Here is a 22,733-nt window from a genome sequence, read left to right as displayed (position 1 = left end):
AAATCAACTTCTTATAACTCTGTCTACTCTCTAAACCAAAATCAAAAAAAGAGCTTTGAATCTCAAACTAAAACCTATCAGTTTTAGTGAAGAACAAAAATATACAACCATCAAAATGGAAATCCTATTAAGTGATGCTTGTTTTTAAAATGAAACATTAGCTAGTCTCTCAGCATTCAAGCTTTACAATGAACTACTACTAGTTCCCCTAGTGACTCCATGTTCTCTTGCCTCTCTTTCTACATGTGCCCACTGACAGAAAATTCTTCCACCATGTCCCTACCTGGTTGACTCGTACGCATAATTTAGGTCTCAGATTAAAAATCATTTCTTCCAAAAGAACCCCAAATATGTATCAGATATTTGCTTCAGGATAGTCTTAACTTACCCATACTACCACATTAGCACAACATATTTTAATTGTTTATTTAGTTGTCTACCTTTCCCCCTTGACTGCCCTTTACAGGAAAGAGACTGTGTCTGTCTTCATGTAGTCCAGCATAGGTATCTAGCAAACAGCAAATACTTTAACTGAATTACTTTTATTTTAAGGCTGCCGCCACATAAACCTTCAAGATGTCAAATAAAACTCTTCGACTAAAACCTTTTGGAAATGAGGCATGGAGAGAAGGTTACCATTCAGTTTAGGTAAGTGAATATACCAAATGGTCATCTACCTAGACATGTATTTAAACCAGGCACCTCGCCTCCAGGGCATCAAACTTCATCATATTTATAAATTATTTTTTTACTAGTCATTATTTTCATTTACAAATAAAATTTTTCAATTACATTTATCATATTAAGAATTCAGTTTAACTTATTTATTTTTTAAGATAGTGGGAAAAGACAAGAGGAGGAAAGACAAAACAGTCTAGGTTAACTGTTAAGGGGAATAATTTTTAATTTTTACAAGGAAAAAGTTTGAAGTGAGGAACTGAATTTAAATGGAGTTCTCTATCACTAAACCATCTATTCAATGGTATTTACATAAGCTAGAACTGTTTTTTGAAAGCTAGTCATCATATATAGCCTAAAATAGTCAATATCTTTTTAAAAACCAAATTTTAAATTGTTGAGGCCAGGCACAGTGGCTCATGCCTATAATCCCAGCACTTTGGGAGGCTGAGGCGGAAGAACTGCTTGAGACCAGGAGTTTAAGATCAGCCTGGGCAATATAGTGAGACCTTATTTCTAACAAAAAATAAAATAACTAGCTGGGCATGATGGAGCATGCCTGTAGTCCCAGGTGCTGTGGAGGCTGAAGTGAGAGGACTGCTTAAGCCCACAAGTTTGAGGCTGCAGTGAGCTAGGATCATGTCCCTGCACTCCAGCCTGGGTGTCAGAGCAAGACTCTGTCTCTAAAAACAAAACACAACAAAACAAAAATAAATAAATAAATAAATACATAAATATTGTTGAAAGGTACTTCAAATCATTAAACATAAAGGCAAGATTCCCATTTTAAATTATCACAAGCAATCTATGTGGAAGAATTGGGTCTAGTATGCGTAGTTAGTTCAGGTTGAGGAAACATCTTGTGGTGTAAAAAACTAAATTGATCATTTCATCATCAACCTTAGGACATGTAAACTATTAGGAATAGACATGGCATGTACAGGTGATGGGAAATATTTTGATTACTTTTTACTGGAAGCATCACCTTTAGTATTTCCCTTCACTTAACCATTTTACTTGGTACAAAGGATATAGTTTCACACACAAACATAAAATAATGCAGAAGAAAAAGAGACGTCAACCTATAATAAGGTATGATATAGCTATGAAAGGATCAATGTGCAAACTAATTCCTGCACTGGTGGACAGACTTGAACAAGAATTACTAAATTCCATCTATAGGGACATCATGTCAAGTTATGTATGAACAATAATAATTTCACAGTAATGGTGACAAAGGAACTATCCCAAGATTTACAACTCAGAATGGCAACAGACATAGTTGATTTATAACTAACTAAAGGATTAATGTCAAGGAGCTTATTAAAATTCACTATTTCCTTTAATTCTTGGAAATACATTCAATAGTTTCTCTAAAGGGTACATATATAATGTAAATAAGCAGACAGAAATCTATGGCAGTTATACTCTTCATAAAAACAAAAATACTCTAATCTTAAAAGAAATCTCTTTTCAGATATAAGATTGGTATCTAAATTATTAAAATTATTTTATTTAATTTCTAGTTATTCCAGGCAGTTTCTGTGCCTCTAATCATCATTCTGCTAGGTAAAGTGTTTGGCATGAGTCTACTGATAAGGACTTAGATGGGGGGTATGGAGAAGTAATGTGCTAACCAGAGTTCTGGCATTTATAAGCTGTATGACCCTAGGTAAGTCATTTAGCCTTTACTAGGCCTTTGATTCCAGATGAATAAAGAAAGGATGATTTCTACATCCTCTTTACTTGTAACATTAAGAAATTCTGAGTGCTTGAAATTCAAGCCATTTAAAATTTTCATACCCTGTGGTTGCCACTACAGACTACAAAATGTACAAGTAAGAATTAAAAATCAAACAAACCAATAACCACTTATAGCATACAAGCAGGGCTAAACTGTATATTAAACCTGATAAATCTGGTAATTTCACTTTTCTGACTACCATCCAAAAAGTTTTCTCTCCCTAGAACCAGAGAAGCAAAGTTTGGCCCTGACTATTATTTCCACAATCAAGGAAGTTTAAACTGAACTAAGTCCATGAAATGAAAAAAGTTAGCCATAGTGGGGCTGGCAGAGTTTCTTTTCCTGAATGATAGATTTAGTATCTTCCTAACCTTTATAACTGATCTGTTGGCACTAGCTGTTAAAAGTACAGACCAGATCAGGAGAAGATGAAACTTTAAAACTAAAGCTCAACTAGGTTCTAGATAAAGAGGTTCACCTTAAAATCTGAAGTGAGTTAAAAATAAAAAATCAGTTGATATATAAAATGAGGTTTCTACCCTATAGAAGACAAAAATCACAAAATACTTTTAATCCAGACAGGACTTCTTGCAGAGCAACTCAAAAATATTTTATAGAAAGTACTCAATTAAGTTTCATGACACTTCTGCAAAGAGTCAGATATTACTGATTTTTTTTCAAAGGAGGCAAAAGAAATGAAGGAACCAAATTTACTTTGCTGATGACATAGCTCCTTATTTTGTATCTAGTGTTGTAGCTTGTGAAAAAAGGTGCTTAGCCCCATAATAAATGATATTAACTGAAATGCCTCAGTTTTTTGAAAAATGTTGGAATTCCCACAAGATGTGAGTGCAGAGGATGTATATTGTCTTGCTTAGCATTTATCCTGATTACTTAATTCAGTATCTGTCACACTGTAGGCACTCATTATACATTTGTTTAATGAATAAAGGCTATTCGTAGTAGCTAAAAATTACTAGATATGAGTTCATATATCAGGTAGTAAGTGCATTACATATATTATTTCATTTAATCTAGCAACAATTCAATAAAGTAAGTTATTACTCTTCATTTTACTGATAAGGAAACTAAGACCTAGGTTAAGTAACTTGTCCAAGATTACAAAACAATAAAGCCACAATTTAAACAAGGTAGCCCAACTTTAGATCTTAAAGATCATGATTATAGAAAGAAAAGCACTAGGCTAGCAGTAAGAAACTCTTTTCTATATTCTACACCATCACCACTTCCTTGGAGAGAAAGGAAATTTCTTAGTGATCTATCTGCTTATAATGCCTAGTATAGTACCTTAGTCACATTACTATTAATTAAATGTTTCCTGAATACAATTAAAATCACACAAATTAGGCTTCATTTGAAGATAAAGTTACCAGCAAGGTCCACCTCAGTGGTTCTCAAAGCACGGTCCCTAAACCTAAAACTTTCGTCAGAAATTAAAACTCTCAGGCTGCACCCCAGACCTTCCTTATCAGAAAATGGACTTTTATGAAGACTTCCAGGTGATTCTCATGCATGTTCATGCTACTCATATATAGTAGTCCATATAAACTGGACTACTTTATATGATGATTATTTCATATTAAAATGAGTTCAATAATGTGAAATCATCCTACAGAATGAAAGGCATATCATTATAATTAAAATATTAAATTATGCTCCCTGAAAAAAACTCAGTGATTTTTGCTAAATTCACATAAAAATGAGCATCAGAAATGAAATACATAATAAAATACTTTTAAAATAAAATACTGTTCTTCTAGATTTTATCTGGATATTGTATAGTATTCATGGATCCAGAGGAAAAGACAAGTATGTTCCATGAAGGACTACCTAGAAATCTAATAATCTGGTAATTGAGTGAATCAGCCCAGAGATCTCATATGCTGCACAAGCTCCTTACCTGACCAGTGTCCAGTGGAGATGCCAGATCTGTCTGTGCATGTCTCACTTACAGGCCTGAATACAGTCTCCCATCCACCAGTAGCATAGCGCCAATTCTGAGATTCTAAGATGAGTGTTCGCTGTGTGCCATATGCAATCATGAAGCAGTAGACCACATGATGGAGTTGACAGCCATAGCCACAGCCTTTGTTGATATTACACACCAGCTTCTTGGCTTTGCTGCAGTCCTTGGGATTCTGTCAGGGAGAAAGAGAAACAAAAATAAAGACAAGTTGTACAGAGAGGTCAATTTCTCTTTTTTTTTTTTGCTTTCAGCTTCAGGGACACATGTGCAGGTTTGTTCTATAAATTGTGTGTCGTGGGGGTTTGGTATACACCCCAAGTAATCAGCATAGTAAGTTATATGTGGTTTTTTGATCTTCACCCTCCTCCCACCTTTCACCCTCAAGTAGGCCCCAATGTCTATAATTCTCTTGTGTCCATATGTACTCAACGTTTAGCTCACACTTTTAATAAGAATATGAAGTGTTTGGTTTTCTGTTCCCGCATTAGTTTGCTTAGGATAGCGACCTCTAGCTTCATCCATGTTGCTGCAAAGGACATGGTCTCATTCTTTTTTAAGGCTTCATACTATTCCATGATATATATGTGCCACATCTTTTTTCTAGTCTACCACTGATGGGTATCTAGGTTTATTCCATGTCTTTGCAATTGCAAATAGTGCTGTGATTAACATATAAGTGCATGTGTCTTTATAGCAGAATAATTTATATTCCTTTGGTTATATACCCAATAATGGGATTGCTGGGTCAAATGGTAGCTCTCTGAGTTCTTTGAGAAACTACCAAACTACTTTCCAATGGTTGAACTAATTTACATTTCCATTGGCAATGTATAAATGTCCCTTTCTCCGTAGCCTCACCAGCATGTTATTTTTTGACTTTTTAATAACAACATTCTGACTATTATCTCATTCTGATGGTATATCACTGTGATTCTGATTTGCATTTCTCTAATGATTAGTGATGTTTCATACTTATTGACTGTGTATATGTCCTTTGAAAAGTATCTGTCATGTCCTTTGCCTTTGTAATAATGTTGCTTTTTGCTTGTTAAGTTCCTTATAGATTCTAGATATTAGACCTTTCATGGCTTGCAAATATTTTCTCCTATTCTGTTGGTTGTCTGTTTACTCTGTTGATAATTTCTTTTACTGTTCAGAAGCTCTTTAATTAGGTTCCATTTGCCAATTTTTGATTCTGTTGCAACTGTTTTTGGCATCTGCATCATGCAATCTTTCCCAGGGCCTATATCCATAATGGTATTTCCTAGGTTTTCTTCTAGAGTTTTTATGGTTTTAGGTTTTACATTTAAGTCTTTTATCTATCTTGACTTAATTTTTGTATACAGTGAAAGAAAGGGGTCCAGTTTCAATCTTCTGCATACAGCTAGCCAGTTATCCCAGCACAATTTATTGAATAGGGAGTCCTTTCTCCTTGGCTTGTTTTTGTCAGCTTTGTCAAAGATTAGAAAGTTGTAGGTGTATGACTTTATTTCCAGATTCTCCATTCTGTACCATTGGTCTATATGTCTGTTTTTGTGCCAGTACCACGCTGTTTGGTATGGTGATACATGGTATGGGTACCATGGTGTTTGGTACCAATGGTTACTGTAGCCTTGTAGTATAGTTTGAATTTGGGTAATGCGATGCTTCCAGCTTTGTTCTTTTTGCTTAGGATTGCTTGGGCTATTCAGGCTCTTTTCTGAGTCTATATGAATTTTAAATCAGTTTTCTAGTTCTGTGAAGAATGTCACTGGTAGTTTGATGGGAATAGCATAGAATCTGTAAATTGCTTTGGGCACTATGGCCATTTTAATGATATTGATTCTTCCCACCCATGAGCCTGGAGTGTTTTTCCATTTGTTTGTGTCATCTCTGATTTCTTTGAGCAGTGTTTTGTAATTCTCCTGGTAGAGATCTTGCACCTCCCTAGTTAGCAGTATTCTTAGGTATTTCATTATTTTTGTGGCAATTGTGACTAGGATGCCATTCTTGACTGAGCTCTCACCTTGGACATTACTGGTGTATAGAAATGCTACTGATTTTTGTACAGTGATTTTGTGGCATGAAACTTTGCTGAAGTTGTTTTTCAGATCTAGGAGCTTTTGGGTAGGGACTATGGGATTTTCTAGCTGTAGGATCATACTGCTTGCAAAGAGAGGTAGTTTGACTTCCTTTCTTCCTATTTGGATGCCTTTAATTTTTTTCTCTTGCCTGCCTGTCTGCTCTGGCTAGGACTTTTAGAACTATGTTAAATAGCAATGGTGAGAGTGGGCATCCTTGTCTTGTTTCAGGTCTCAAGAGAAAGGCTTCCAGCTTTTGTCCACTCAGTATGGTGTTGTCTGTGGGTTCGTCATAGATGGGTCTTACTATTTATAGGTATGTTCCTTCGATGGCTAGTCTGTTGAGGATTTTTAACATGAAGAGATTCTGAATTTTACTGAAAGCCTTTTCTGCATCTATTGAGATAATCTTTTTGTTTTTAATTCTGCCTATGTGATGAATCACATTTATGGATTTGTGTATGTTGAACCAATCTTGCATCCCAGGGATAAAGCCTATTTGATTGTGGTGAATTAGCTTTTTGATATGCTGCTGGATTTGGCTTGCTATTATTTTGTTGAGGATTTTTACTTCTATGTTCATCAAGGATATTGGCCTGATGTTTTCTTTTTGTTCTTGTGTCTTTGCCAGGTTTTGGTATCAGAATGATGCTGCCCTCATAGAATGAGTTAGGGAGGAGTCTCTCCTCAATTTTTTGGAACAGTTTCAGTAGGAATGGTGCCAGGTCTTCTTAAATGTGTGGTAGAATTTGGTTGTCTATCCCTGGGCCTTTTCTGGATGGCAGGCTTTTTATTACTGATTAAATTTCAGAACTTGTTACTGGTCTGTTCAGGGTATGAATTTCTTCCTGGTTCAGTCTTGGGAGGTTGTATGTTTCCAGGAATTATTTATTGTAGGTTTTCTAATTTGTGCTCACAGAGATGTTCATAATAGTCTCTGATGGTATTTTTGTGGAGTTGGGGTGATGTTCCCTTAACTTCTCTTTACAGGTGACAAATACCAAAATTCATAAAATAGGTCGGAACTGATCCAGTACGTTTCTTATTTAGGAAAGAATCCTGCTGGATTGGATTTCAATGAATCCAATGAAAACTATATGTACATATTTAAGGAGACTGCAGTGAAAAGCAAGTTTCTTGGGAAGAACTCTAAACAAATGTGAAATTAAGCAGTTACATTTAAAAAATTCTTTCACTTCTCATTTTTAACACTGCATTTTGTTTTTTATTTTTTAATTTTAAGTATAGGGATACATGTGCAGGTTTGTATACAGGTAAACTTGTGTCACGGGGGGTTTGTTGTACAGATTATTTAGTCACCCAGGTTTTAAGTCTAGTATTCATTAGTTATTTCTCCAGATCCTCTCCCTCCTCCCACTGTCCACCCTTTGATAGGCCCCAGTGTCTGTGGTTCCCCTCTATGTGTCCATGTGTTCTCATCATTTAGTTCCTACTTATAAGTGAAAACATGCAGCATTTGGTTTTCTGTTTCTGCATTAGTTTGCTAAGAATAATGGCCTCCATCTCCATCCATGCCCCTGCAAAGGACATGATCTCATTCTTTTTTATGGTTGCATAGTATTCATTCCATAGTATATACGTACCACACTTTCTTTACCCAGTCTACCACTGATGGGCATTTAGGTTGATTCCATGTCGTTGCTATCGTGAATAGTGCTGCAATGAACATATGCATGCATGTATCTTTATAGTAGAATGATTTATATTCCTTTGCGTACATATCCAGTAATGGGATTGCTGGGTCAAATGGTTTTTGGTTGAGTAATTTCCACACTGCTTTCTACAATGGCTGAACTAATTTACATTCCCACCAGCAGTGTATAGGTTCTTTCTTTCACTTCTTTATTACTCAGTTTCTTACTTCTTTCACTTCTTCATCACTCAGAACATGCAAATGGAATTATCTCTGAATTAAAAGTTGCATACATCAGTATCTTTATGAAAAAGGTAAAACAGTTCATTTATTCCAGCAGCACTTCAGCATTCTGAGCTTACCTTCTATGATGAAACTCAAATTATCTTAAAAGACAAATTCTAATTTCTCTGTTAATTCCATCTATCTCCACAATTTTATATATTACAACAAAATCTACTTTTTCATTATGAAGTAAAAGCCACTGAGTAAAGGGATATCTGATTTCAACAATTACAAAATATCAGGCATGGAACATTTAAAAAAATCATACTTGATGATAGCTACCAGCCATTTTTACAACGGAATGTAGAATGTGTTCTATACTGGCTAACTTGAGATGTAGTATGCCACTTTTTAATCAGGAGATCCAGAAAGCAAATGTTTAGCTAACATGATAATTTCTTTTTCTTCCATTCTAAAGTTCAACTTTGCTTTAATTTGGATGAGCTATTGCTAAATTATTCCTAGGCATCTTAGTTCTTCATATAACAAAATTAGTCTGAGAAGTTCTCCTAGCTGTTTTGTCTATGAGAGAGAGGATGAGTGACTCTAAGAACAGAATCTTTTATCCTACATAGCAAGAGGCAATGTAACCAGTTCTCAATTTATATGAGCCTTGAATAATGCAGTCACCAAACATCAACTCTAAAACCATTTTCCAGGGATATCATCGGTCCTGTCAAGCAGAGCCCTAGAAACAAAAGCTGCAGTTTGTAAAATGATTCCAAAGGAAAAACTGAGAAGGGAAAATACAAGTTACCTCCAGAAGAGGTACCTTTCATATTCAAATGTGTCACAGCAAGCTGGTCTTTTTTTAGATCAAAGCAGAAATACCATCAAGAAACTGAGGAAGAGTTAAGAGCCTTTTTGAATCTGAGAGAACCCTGATAAAATTCAGCAAGATTTGGTCAATATTGCTTCCACAATCAAGTAGTAGAGTTGGTGATTCTTTGAAACTATGAACTCATGGCAGACTCCTAAAGCAATAAGCATTCTCACACTTTTGCTATAGCCACAAAAGATCTGAGAGGAACAGAGAAGTGTGGTAACATGTGGGAATGGGAGATCTGCATCATTTAATTTCTGTGCAATATTGTATAAGGATCCTGGGAATAAATAATATTCTCAAACTGATCCAAAGGTTTATTATTGACTCCATTTATCAAAAGAATGGACAAATAACATTGACATTTGTCAGATTTTCATGAGAAATAGAATACTTGAATATCACTAAAATTCATATGAATGAAAAAGGAAATGTCCTTCATATTTTCTTCAATAAACCTTTTCTTTTAGAACAGTTTTTAGATGTACTAAATTACTGCAAGATAGCACAGAGAATTCCCATATACCTCACACCCAATTTCCCCTACTATTATATCTTACGTTAGTCGTCGTCTTTTTTTTTTTTTTTTTTAAGGAAAAAAAGAGTGAAGGAACATAATAATTGAAACATCTGACCTTTAGTATGGAAACTATAGATTTTCTATTTAAAAGAAGACTCACATCTACATTTAAGAAAGTATATTCACTGTGTTAAGAACAGAGTTTGACTAGAACCTAACGCTTTGAGCACAAGAGCTGAGACCTAAAAGGGCAATCTGTACAAGTGGTTTAATGAATGATGCTTAGTGTATCTCAAATCAAGCTGAAGACAGACTATATTAATTCTTTTCTGTTTATGTCATAGAGGACACAAAGAAAGAGGTAAAATCCATTATGCTTGATTCTGAAATGAGAAATGTCTATACATATAAGGTGATGAATGGAAGACTCGAAGGGTGATACGAGAAAATGAATGACTGTACTGATAACAGTAAATGAAACACTGAAAAAGCTCAGAGTCATAGCCCAATTTTTTTGTCCAAATATTTAGAAGTCTGGAAAATTCAAAATAACTTGCTCATGAAAGTTCCAGAAAAAGGCAGAGGACACTAAAGAAAAGGTATTTATGTTCCTAACACAAGATTAGGTTTATCAGAGTACATATCTAGAAAAAAAATAAAGCAACAACTCTGAAATGAACAGGAATTTATCCTCATGAAAAGGAATTTTATAGAAAACCCCTATTCTAAGCTAAGCCTTTGTTATCCAGCATTGTTACAGAATAGCAACAAATATAAAGAGATTTATGGGACTCTATAAAAGGGATACAGAGCCATAGTTTCGTAGTTTTCAAATTTCTTACCAAACAGCTCTTATCAGTTACCACCCATCCTAGTTTTATACTATCCAGTTGATGTCTGCAAAAGACTAGAAAATGTGTCATATCCATAAGCAAGATATATAGAAGGGTCTCATTACTAAAAGAAGCTTTACTCTAAACTATAAACACAATAAATTATGTTTTATAATATGAGATTTTTGTATATGGGATCTACTTAAAAGTCAGACTCACCAATAGGCAGATACATTCTAGCTCCTTGCAATAATGATAATTCAAGTTTTAGAAATACAAGGTACATTTGTGAAAATTACCTAAGACAACAATGAAAAGGCTTGGATAGACAGGTTAAAGATATGATTTTGGTCCAATGAAGGTTCTGCTATGAACTCAATTGTGTGATTTGGTTTCAACTGGTTAGTTTAAAATAGACACAAAAATTACCTCCCTACACAGCCTCTCCCTGTTCACTCACCCTTCTTTCTCAGAGCTACTATGAGGCTAAATAAATGAGATGGTATATGTACAAAATTAATTTGAACATACTTCTTATTTATCCTCATGGTTTCAAGAGACATTATTTCACACTGAATAAATCCAGTTTTGTGTGTGTGTGTGTTCTTTTTGAGTATTAGTTAGTGTTGCAAGGTAGCCCAATCACGGGTCTTTATATGCTAACAATGTTATGTAACATTTTTGTAATTATAATTCATCAGCAAAGCTGTCACCATAGTACATATAAATCAAGAAATAAGGATTTAAGATATAACAGGATTCTTCTGAATTCAGTTCCCTTTTTATTTTCTTCAATTATTATTTTTGAGACAAGTTCTGGCTCTATTGCCCAGGCTGGAGTGCAGTGGCACAATCATGGTTCACCACAACCTCAACCTCCTGGGCTCAAGCCATCCTCCCACCTCAGCCCCCCAAGTAGCCCAGCTAATTTTTGTATTTTTTGGTAGAGACGGGTTTTCCCATGTTGCCCAGGCTGATTTCGAACTTGTGAACTTAAGCCATCCTCCCACCTCAGGCTTCCAAAGTGCTGGGATTACAGGCATGAGCCACCACTCCTGGCCCATTATTTTCTTTTACACTATCTGAGGCATTTCATCTGACACCATTAGTTTCCAAGAATGACCCTGCTTCAACAGAGCTGAAAGCTGTGTTATTTCTCTCTGCCCTATAAATCAACAATTGGGAACAATACTTGAATTAATAAGCCTCTAACCAAAATGGTATTTGAAGGAAAACAGCAGTCCTTAGAAATAAACGATTACTAATTCAGTAAGGTGCCATCATAACGCTGACATATTTTACTTAGGTTAAAATATAAAAATAGTCACTATTAGACATATTTCAAATTAGGATACCAGGTTAATTTCCCCTTTGCAAAAAGAGAACAATTTTCAATCAACTAGTAAACCATAGGCGTTATTCTATTACTTAGGATTTATGGGTTTCCACTGACTCCACTTAGGAAATTAGTAGCATTGTGAATTATAAAATATTACCAAATAGTACTGATTTTGTGGCTTTTAATAATTTTTTTCTATGACTTTTAATAAAGATTTTTCCTACACACCAATAAAAGCAACTTCAGAGTACAAATTTTCCAGCCACAATGTAATATCCCTCACCCGCCCAGAGTTACTACTGACCAAAAACACTGCAGAAAAAGGCTAAATTAACAACAAAGAAAACATTTAGTCAATATAAACTGCACATAATATCTCCAGCCACCTCTTGCAAACAGTAAATGCTCAATAACCATTAGTTCAACTGAATTACATTTACAGAGACAAAGGTGATGTCAAGTCCATAGTCATAAAAATAAATTAACAGGTGGCAAACCCTCTCAGGTTCAAGAGACCTGCACGGTCTCTTTATCCACTGTCCACTGCCCTTATCTATTTCACCATGATATCTTCAATACGAGATGCAGCAAGAAGTCCAGGCTCAAAACACATATCTAGCTATTTCTGTAAACTGAAAATTAAGAATCAGAACCCCAGGAGATCCTTTCAACTCCTCTCTAAGAAATCCCTTCTATTGGAAGGAGTTAAGTCAAAGATAGCTCCTATTTCCAGTGAAGACAGTTCAGTAAAAACCAAAAAAATGGGTCAGGTCAGGTGAGTTAAATTGTACTGTGCTCTTTGTCTGCTCTAATAAGAAGACTAAACAGTTTTTAATTTGTTTGTTTAAAAAGATTTGCAATATCTAGCTTTGTGTTGCTAATGAAGAAAGAATTCATTAATAGGGTGTTGAAAGCATTTCATTATATTAGAAACAATCTGATTTTATTTCTCGAACATTATTTTCAAAACCAAGGAGAAAAGGTAATGAAGCAAATAAGAGAACTGAAGTATTCCATGTGGTAATTAAAATGAAGACTCTGGCATAGTTAATAACCATGAAAGAGACAGTTAAAAAGCATGCTCACTTTTAAAAGCCAAGACTGGAAATTATTGTCTCTTAACATATTAAACAAGAATATTTTCCATAGCAAAGTTAAGACTGTACTAAGGCATCCTTTCCACCCCTCTAGCAACCCAAACGATCTGTTCCAGGTAGTAAGGACAACACAATCGCTCAGGCCCAAGTAGTTTACCAAGTGCTTCGGGAAATTTCCCTATGGGTATTCTGTAAAATCTAAGAGTGGAAACTTAAGGGAGGAAAGATACCAAGATACAGAGTTTATAGACTAAAAGACTACAGTAAAGGCAGATCGTTACTATACAGTCATTAAAGAGGAAAGCTTGTCTTGGTAAGTAAAGCCACAGTTAGCTTACTTTAAATAATACATTTTAAAAACTTTTGCTCTTTACCTGTAAGTCTCTACTAAATGCTTTAAAGTCATTTTTAAAAGATGGAAATTCCGTAAATCCAATAGAAAGCAACAAGCAAATGTGGGAAATTTCTTCCATCGAGGCTTTCAAGACAGTATTCTGTTATCTCTGGGAGTTCCAGGTGGTCTCTAGAAAACCCTCAACTTAGATTCAAGAGACTTCCACGCCAGAATAACCTTGGTAATATTTTTCTGCTACCAGAAGGGCCACAAAGGAAAGACAGATAATTAATGATTCATATTCTCATTCAAGAATATAATGTAAATAAAACTATCTCCAAGGATACAGAAGAAAAGCTGAGTTATACAAGGAGCCAGAATCTGACAATCCTATATAAATGCACAGAAAATGTATCTTCTCAAGCACCTCAACTTTTCTCTGTAAGTTTATACCCTAATTCCCAGGTCTCAGAATCAATTGAGCTATTGAGGTTATAAAGAGCATGCTTACAAAAATTAAGACTGAATTTCAGAAAGGTCCTCCATCATCATTTTAGTTGACAGAATTCATTTAGGGACTCTTTCCTCAAAACATATCATCAAGTATGATATGACAGGTACTCTTTTTAAAAAGAGAGTGAGAAGGGAAAAGAGGAGAGGAGGAAGTAAGATAGAAAAAAGGGGAGTTGGGAGGAGAATAGAGGGGAAGAAAGGTGGACAAGAGAAGAGGACAGAAAGGGGAAGAGGAAGAGGAAGAGGGTAGAAGGGGGAAAGGAGTAAAAAGCATGCCTATGAATAGTCAGCCCTGTCTTATTACACAGGAGTAAAAAGATAAAGTATCAATTCTCAGCATTTTGGCTAAGATCAAGTGTAAAAGATGAAGTACTGGCAAAAGGAAAACAATGGTTGAAACTGTTCCTGTGCAAAAGCTGCTCCAAATGTTTTGTTTTAAATAAAAGTCAGGGTTTAAGTTATACAGTTTTGCTAGGTTTTCCATTCTGCAAAGTACCATTCCTCTGGGTAGTACTGGTACTTACAGCACTTGTCTATTTACTGGCTTTAAAACCAAACCATCAACAACAATTAGACCAGATGTCAAATCTGGATACCTCTTCTCCAAGACCGAGTATTTGTCTCATTTCTCCATGCAGCTAGCCATACATGAAAAATACACTGTTAGCTGAGCATGAATTTCTTTGGAATCCCCAGCTATTATTGTTTTTTTTAATGAAAAACAAAAAACAAAACAAAACAAAACCTCAAGACCACTTTTCTCAAACTACCTCAATGAACAGTACTGTAACCAGTTCACATTTTATTCTCTTTATGCCTCAAAAATTTTTAACACTGTATTTATTTTACTTTTATTTTGAAATAATTTAAGATCCATAATAAACTGCCAAAATAGTACAGAGAGCTACTGTACTTACGGTGTACCTTCCAAAAAGCTTTCCCCAAGAAGAACATATTACTTAACCATAGTACATTATCAAAATCAGGAAACTGTTTTTTAGATTTTACCAGTTTTCACATGCACTCTAACATGTATACACTCATGCAACTACCACCAAAATTAGGATACAAGCTGTACCATCAAAACAAAACAAAAACCCTTTATACTTCCAATTTAGAGGTACACTCTTCCCCAAACCTTAATCTCTGGAACCCACTGAACTGTTCTCCATCACTACAATTTACTTACTTTAAGAGCATTATAAATGGAATTTAGATAGTTGTTAATCTTTTGAGACTGGCTTTTTATCATTCAGCACAATGCTTTTGAGATCCATCCAACTTGTGTGTAATAGTTGATTTGTTCTTATTACTAGGTAGTATTCTATTATGTGGATTATATCACGGTTTATTTACTCACTGAAGGACACTTGGGTTCTTTCCACTTTTTGGTGATTACAAACTAAGATGCTATGCACATGAGTGTACAACTTTCTGTGTGGACATGGTTTTTCTCTAGGATATACAGGAATGTGATTGTTGGATCATATTGGTAATGGTACGTTTATGGGGAACTACCAAACTGTTTCCTAGAATGGCCGTACCATTTTACATTCTCATAAGCAATGCATGAAAGAGCTCGTTGTTCCACATTCCTGGCATTTTTTATTTTAGCCATTCTGACAGGTAATTGTATCTCATCATGTCTTTTGCATTTCCCTAATAACTAATGATTTTTGAACATTTTTTATGTGCTTATTTGTCATCTGTATATGTCTTTTGTATAGCTGTCTGTACAAGACTTTGCCTATTTTCTAATTAGATTGTTTCTTACTATTGAGATTAGAAAGTTCTTAATACATTCTCTATACATGCCTTTGTTGGACATGTGATTTGCAGATTTCTCCCAGTCTATGGCTTCTCTTTCATCCTCTTTAACAAGGTCGCTGGTAAATAAAAAGTTCTTTTTTTTTTTTTAGCTTTTTCTTTTTTTTTTTTTTGAGCACATAGTACGTATATATATTTATGGGATACATCAAGTATTTTTACATAGGTATACAATGCATGAAAAATCACATCAGGGTAAATGGGGTAGCCACCCTTTGTGTTACAAACAATCCAGTTATCCTCTTTTAGTTATTTTTAAATGTACAATTAAATTATTATTGACTGTTACCCTGCTGTGCTGTGAAATACTGGGACTTATTCTTTCTAACTATTTTTTGTATCCATTAACTATATCCCTTTACTCGCCCCCACAACTACATTTCCCAGCCTCTGGTAACCATCATTCTGTCTCTATCTCCATGAGTTCAATTTGTTTTAATTTTTAGCTCCCACAAATAAGTGAGAACATGCCAAGTTTGTCTTTCTGTGCCTGGTTTATTTCACTTAAGATAATGATCTGCAGTCTCATCCATGTTGTTGCAAATGACAGGATCTCATTTTTTTTTATGGCTGCATAGTACTCCATTGTGTATAGGTATTACATATTTTCTTTGTTCATTCATCTGCTGATGGGCACTTAGGTTGCTTTCAAATTCTGGCTATTGTGGAAAGTGCTGCAGTAAACATGGGAGTGCAAATATTTCTTTAATACACTGATTTCCTTTCTTTTCATTATATACCCAGCAGCTGCGTTGCTGGATCATATGGTAGTTCAATTTTTAGTTTTATGAGGAACGTCCTAACTGTTCTTCATAGTGGTTGTACTAATTTACATTCCCACTAACAGTGTATGAGGGTTCCCTTTTCTCCACATTTGTTATTTGTTTCTCAGCATTTGCTATTGCCTGTCTTTTGGGTAAAAGCCATTTTAACTGGGGTGAGATGGTATCTCATTGTCGGTTTTTAAAATTTGCATTTATCTGATATCATTGATGCTGAGCACCTTTTCATATGACTGCCATTTGTATGTCTTCTTTTGAGAAACATCTATTCAGATCTTTTGCCTACTTTTTGATCACATTTAGTCGTTTGAGCTCCTTTTATATTCTGGTTATTCATCCCTTGTCAGGTGGGCAGTTTGCAAATATTTCCTCCCATTCTGTGGGTTGTCTCTTCACTTTGTTGACTACTTCCTTTGCTGTGCAGGCAGAAGGTTTTTAACCTGATAAGATCCCATTTGTCCATTTTTGCTTTGGTTGCCTGTGCTTATCGGGTATTACTTAAGAAAACTTTACCCACTCAAACCAATGTCCTGGAGAGTTTCCCCAATGTTTCCTTTTAGTAGTTTTATAGTGTGAGGTCTCAGATTTAAGTCTTTAATCCATTTTGATTTGTGGATATGGTAAGATTGAGGTCTAGTATCATTCCTGAGCATAAGGATATTCAGTTTTCTCAGCACCATTTATTGAAGAGACTTTCCTTTCCCCAGTGTAAGTTTGTGACTTATGTAGAAAATGAGTTTACTATAGATGTACAGATTTGTTTCTGGGTTCTCTATCCTGTTCCATTGGTCTATGGTCTATATGCCAGTACCATGCTGTTTTGGTTACTATAGTTCTGTAGTATATAATTTGAAGTCAGGCAGTGTGATTCCTCCAGTTTTGATTCCTCCAGTTTTGAGGTTTGTGTTCAGGATAGCTTTGACTATTCTGTTTTTTGTGTGTGTGTGTGTGATTCCATACAAGTTTTAGATTCTTTTTTCTATTTCTGTGAAGAGTGTCATTGGTATTTTGAAAGAGATTACACTGAATCTACAGATTACTTTGGATAGTATAAACATTTTAACAATATTTATTCTTCCAATCCATGCACATACAATATCTTTCCATTTTTTACGTTCTCTTCAATTTCCTTCATTAGTGTTTTATAGTTAGCATTGTAGAGATCCTTTACTTCTTTGGATAATTTCTTGTTACTTAATTTTATCTGTAGCTATTGTAAATGGGATTACTTTTTAAAATTTCTTTGTCAGATTGCTCACTGTTGGCATATAGAAACAATACTGATATTTGTGTGTTGACTTTGTACTTGCAACTTCACTGAATTCATCACTTCTAGTTTTTTTGGTAGTCTTTAGATTTTTCCAAATATTGAACCATATAGTCTGCAAACAAGAATAAATTGATTTCTTCCTTTCTAATTTAGATGTTGGTTATTTCCTTCTCTTGTCTGATTACTCTAGCTAGAGTAATCAGCACTGCGTTGAATAACAGTGGTAAAAGTGGGCCTCCTTGCCATGCTCCAGATCTTAGAGAAAAGTCTTTCAGTTTTTCCCCATTATGATACTAGTTGTGGGTCTGCTGTATATGGCTTTTATTATGTTGAGGTGTATTCCCCCTTTATACCCAGTTTTTTGAGGGTTTTTATCATGAAGGTAAGTTAAGTTGTATTAAATGCTTTTCAGCATCAATTGAAATGACCATACAGTTTTTGTCTTTCATTCTGTTGACATAACATATCACATTGGTTGATTTGTGTATGTTGAACCATTCTTGTGTCCCAGGGATAAATCCCACTTGGTCATGATGAATGACCTTGTTTGTTTTTGGTTTAATGCTTCCATCAATTATTGAAAGAGGGGTTTTAAAGTCTCCAACTATATTTGTCTGTTCTCCTTTCAGTTCTGTCAGTTTTTGCTTCATGTATTTTGAAAACCTGTTAAGTGTACACGTTTAGAATTACATTTTTTGGTAAATTGATCATTTTATTATTATTGTATCTTCCTTTGTCTCTGCTAGTTTTCTTTGCTCTGAAGTCTATTCTGTCTGAGATTAATAGTCACTGTATTTGTTTTGTTTTGGAGACGGAGTCTTGTGCTGTTGCCCAGGCTAAAGCGCAGTGGCACAATCTCGCCTCACTGCAAGCTCCGCCTCCCGGGTTCATGCCATTCTCCTGCCTCAGCCTCCCAAGTAGCTGGGACAACAGGTGCTCACCACCATGCCCGGCTAATTTTGTTTTTGTATTTTTAGTAGAGATGGGGTTTCACTGCGTTAGCCAGAATGGTTTCGATCTCCTGACCTCGTGATCCGCCTGCCTCAGCCTCCCAAAGTGCTGAGATTACAGGCGTGAGCCACCGCACCCAGCCCAGTCACTCTTTCTTTTGATTATTGTTTGCATGGTATATCTGCCCATCATTTTACTTTTAATCTACCTATGTCGTTATATGTGAAGTTAGTTTCTTGGGGGGACAGCATATAGTTGGATCATTAAAATAAAAAACAGGCTGGGCACAGTGGCTCGCACCTGTAATCCCAGCACTTTGGGAGGCCGAGGTGGGTGCATCACCTGAGGTTGGGAGTTCGAGATCAGCCTGACCAACATGGAAAAACCCCATCTCTACTAAAAATACAAAGTTAGCCAGGCGTGGCAGCACATGCCTGTAATCCCAGTTACTTAGCAGGCTGAGGTAGAAGAATCACTTGAACCCAGGAGGCAGAGGTTGCAGTGAGCCGAGATCATGCCATTGCACTCCAGCCTGGGCAACAAGAGCGAAACTCTGTATCAAAAACAAGCAAACAAACAAACAAACAAAAAGCATTCTGCCAGTCTCTGTCCTGTATTTTTTTTTCCTCTTTCTTAACTGGTATGTTTAGGTCATTTGTATTTATATTTCATGCAATTACTGACATGTTGGGATTTAAGTATGCCACTTTATTGTTTTTTATTTGCTCCTTTTGTTTTTTGTTTCCATTTCTCCTTGCCTGTGCATACTCTGAACTTTTTTTAGTATTTAATTTTGATTTATCTATAGTGTTTTAAGGAACTACAAAAATCAGAAATGGTTCCTGTAAAGTATGGTGTTCTACAGTGTTTTAAAATATCTCTTTATAGAGCCTTTTATTTTTGAGACAGAATCTTGAGTGGCACGAACTCGGCTCACTGCAACCTCCGCCTCCCAGGTTCAAGCAATTCTCCTGCCTCAGCCTCCCGAATAGCTGGGATTACAGGCACACGCCACCATGCTCAGCTAATTTTTGTATTTTAGTAGAGATGGGGTTTCACCATGTTGGCCAGGCTGGTCTAACTCCTGACCTCAGGTGATCCCCCTGCCTCGGCCTCCCAAAGTGTGGGGGATTACAGGCGTGCTCCACTACGCCTGGCCTATAGAGCATTTTTAGTAGTTACTCTAGGGATAATTATATCTATATACAACAGTTATTACAGTCTACTCATCTCAACATTTTACCATTTGAAATGGAATGCAGAAACCTTCCTACTTTTTAGGTTCCTTTACTCTCCCCACTTTTATGATATAGTTGTTTTAAAAATCACCTTCATATACATTGAGAACCATATCGGACATTGTCAGAAATTTTATTTCTAACCAAACGTTTTAAAAACTCAACAGGAGATTAGGCAATTCCCTGTATTTATTAATTTGTACTTTCTTCATTCTGATGTTCCAGCAGAATTCTCTTGTCATCATTTTCTGTCTGAAGAACTTCCTCTTTTACACAAGTCTGCTGGCAATGAATTCTCTGAGTTTTCTTTCATCCAAAAATGTCTTTTTCTCACTTCATTGTATTTTCCCTAGGTGAAAAATTCTGGGTTGAGAATTCTTTCCTTTCAGCACCACAAAAATGTTTTAAATCTGGTTTAAAGCCTATAATCCTAGCACTTTGGGAGGCTAAGACAGGAGGATTGTTTGAGACCAGAATGGGCAAAATAGCAAGATGTTAGCTCAAAACAAACAAAACAGTTTTGCTACTTCTCTTGGCCTCCATGTTTTTTGATAAGAAACCCAGAGTCATTCAAATTGCTCCTCTATAACTAATGCGCTGCTTCTCTCTGGCTGCTCTCAAGATTTTTTTCATTGTCTTTAGTTTTTAGCAAATTACTTAAAAAGTATCTGGGAATGGATCTGAGTTTTTCCTGTTAGGAGTTTGCTCAGCTTCTTGAATATTTAGGTTTGCCAAATTTAAGAAGTTTTCTGTCATTTCTTCAATTTCTTTTCTTCAAAATAAGGTATTTATTAAACATATCTTTATAAAAGTATCACAGATACTAAAGTTAATAAATCACAGACTAAAACTTCCAGATGCTTGCATCCTTCAGTCAGAAGGATAGACATGAAAGACATGAATGACATCAAGATGGTCAATATGATAACAGAGGTGTGTATAAGGCGCTGTAGCAGACTAGATTTAAAAAAAAAAAAAAAAAAAAAAAAACAAAGCAAAAAGGCCCCGGGCAGTATTTCCAGTTCCACATGCTTTTCTACAACCAGCCCCTTCCCATCAAGAGAGGAGATCTCTACCTCTCCTCTTCCAACTAGTGGAGCTCATGACTGCTCTAACCAATACAGTAAAGCAGAAGTGATGCTATGTGACTTCTGAGGCTAGGTTACATCAAGGACACACATTCCTCCTGGCTTGTTCTCCCTCTATCTCTGCCTCTTGAAGTGACCACCTTTGGAGCCCTCAGCTGCCATGTAAAAAATCCTACTACCTTGAAGTTGCAATGCTGAAAAGACCAATACAGAGAGAGATGGCCAATGATCTCCTGCTATTCCACGTTCCAGATATTTGGCTCTTTCCAGCATCAGCCAAGTGAGGGAATGGGTTCTCAGATGATTCCAGCTCAGCCTTCAAGTATTCCAGATGAGGTCCTGTTAACAGAGACAGCTGGAGTAGAGGTAGGTATGGTAGAAGTTTCATTCATTCTTTCTCTTATTCCTTTATCCAATATTGAATCCCATTGTGTCAGGCACCTGGCTTGTACATCAGTTAGGACTGCTTTTGGCTGTATTTCCAAAAAAAAAAAAAAAAAGTGCTTAAACACTAAGAACACATTGTTTACTTAATGAGAAAACCAGAGGACAGTCCCAGGAATGTTTTGCTGTTTCCAGCCAGTCTCTTCTTCACCAGCCTCAGAATGTTAGCTTTTTATCTGAATGCCTCGTGGTCACAAGATGGCTGTAATAGCTCCAAAGCATCACATCCTCTGAAGCTTCTCACACCATATCCAAAGGCCGGAAGAAGAAGTATACTAGGAGCTTTTTTGTAATGTGCTCTCCATTTTTATCAGAAAGAAAAACATTTCTCTGACGTTCCCACCAGCCAACTTCCTCTTATATTGAATCAACCAGGTAGGTGCAAATCACACAGTCATCCTAGCAGAGGGCGTACAAGACAGGGAGGGTGCTAGGAAAGCGAGTATCTGGCCTTTCCAGCTTCTGGTCCACTGAAGGCTCTCACAAAGTGTTGATTCTCATCCTGTCTTTTGGTTTCTTGGCAGTTCTGGAAGCCAGAAATACAAAATCAAGGTGTTGGCACAGTTGGCTCCTTCTGGAGGCCCTAAGGAAGAAGTTGTTCTATGTCTCTCTCCCGGCTTCAGGTGGTTGCCAGCCATCCCTGTCATTCCTTGGCTTGTAGATACAACACTTCAATCACTACCTGACTTCACTGGCTCTTTCCCTGTGTCTCTCTGTTCTTCAAATATGTTCTTCAATCTCTCACTCCTACTTTTCTTCTTCTGGGATTTCAATGATACAAATATGAAGATGTTTCTGTAACTGTCTCAGAGGTCCCCATAAGACTCTCTTCACCTTTTTTAAATCTTTATTCTCTCTGTTGTTCAGATTGGATAATTTACATTGTTCTAAATTTAAGTGCACCATTTCTTTCCTCTGTCATCTCTATTTTACTACTGAGCTAATTTTTAATTTATTTTATTTATCAGATCTAAAATTTCCATTTGTTTCCCCCTTATATCATCTATTTCTTTGCTGAGACTTGCTATTTTTTTCATTTGTTTCAAGACTGTAATTGCGATTGGAGTATATTTATTATTATAGCTTCTTTAAAATCCTTGTCAGACAATTCCAACATCTGTGTCATCTTGGTGTAGCGTCAGCTGATTATCTTTTGTTATTTGAATTGAGATTTTCTTGGTTCTTGATAGGATGAATATTATGTTAGGAGACTTTGCTGTTTAAATTTTCTATTTTGATAGGCAATCAAATTGTTTAGATTCACAA

General features: G+C 35.9%; 1 protein-coding gene across 6 annotated transcripts in view; it reads right to left on the bottom strand.

Moving 5' to 3' along the window:
* FUT8 (fucosyltransferase 8) overlaps nt 1-22,733 on the bottom strand; it is a 274,423-nt gene that overhangs the window by 61,264 nt on the left and 190,426 nt on the right. For all 6 annotated transcript variants that reach the window (XM_073011083.1, XM_073011082.1, XM_073011085.1 and 3 more), the window contains one exon: nt 4,344-4,581. In XM_073011083.1, coding sequence (XP_072867184.1) covers nt 4,344-4,581 — 238 coding nt within the window. The remainder of the gene's footprint in view (nt 1-4,343; nt 4,582-22,733) is intronic.

This window comes from Chlorocebus sabaeus, chromosome 24 (assembly GCF_047675955.1).
Source record: "Chlorocebus sabaeus isolate Y175 chromosome 24, mChlSab1.0.hap1, whole genome shotgun sequence".
Taxonomy (NCBI): Eukaryota; Metazoa; Chordata; class Mammalia; order Primates; family Cercopithecidae; genus Chlorocebus; species Chlorocebus sabaeus.
Note: the sequence above shows the minus strand (reverse complement) of the source record. Positions and strands in the feature narration are given on the sequence as shown.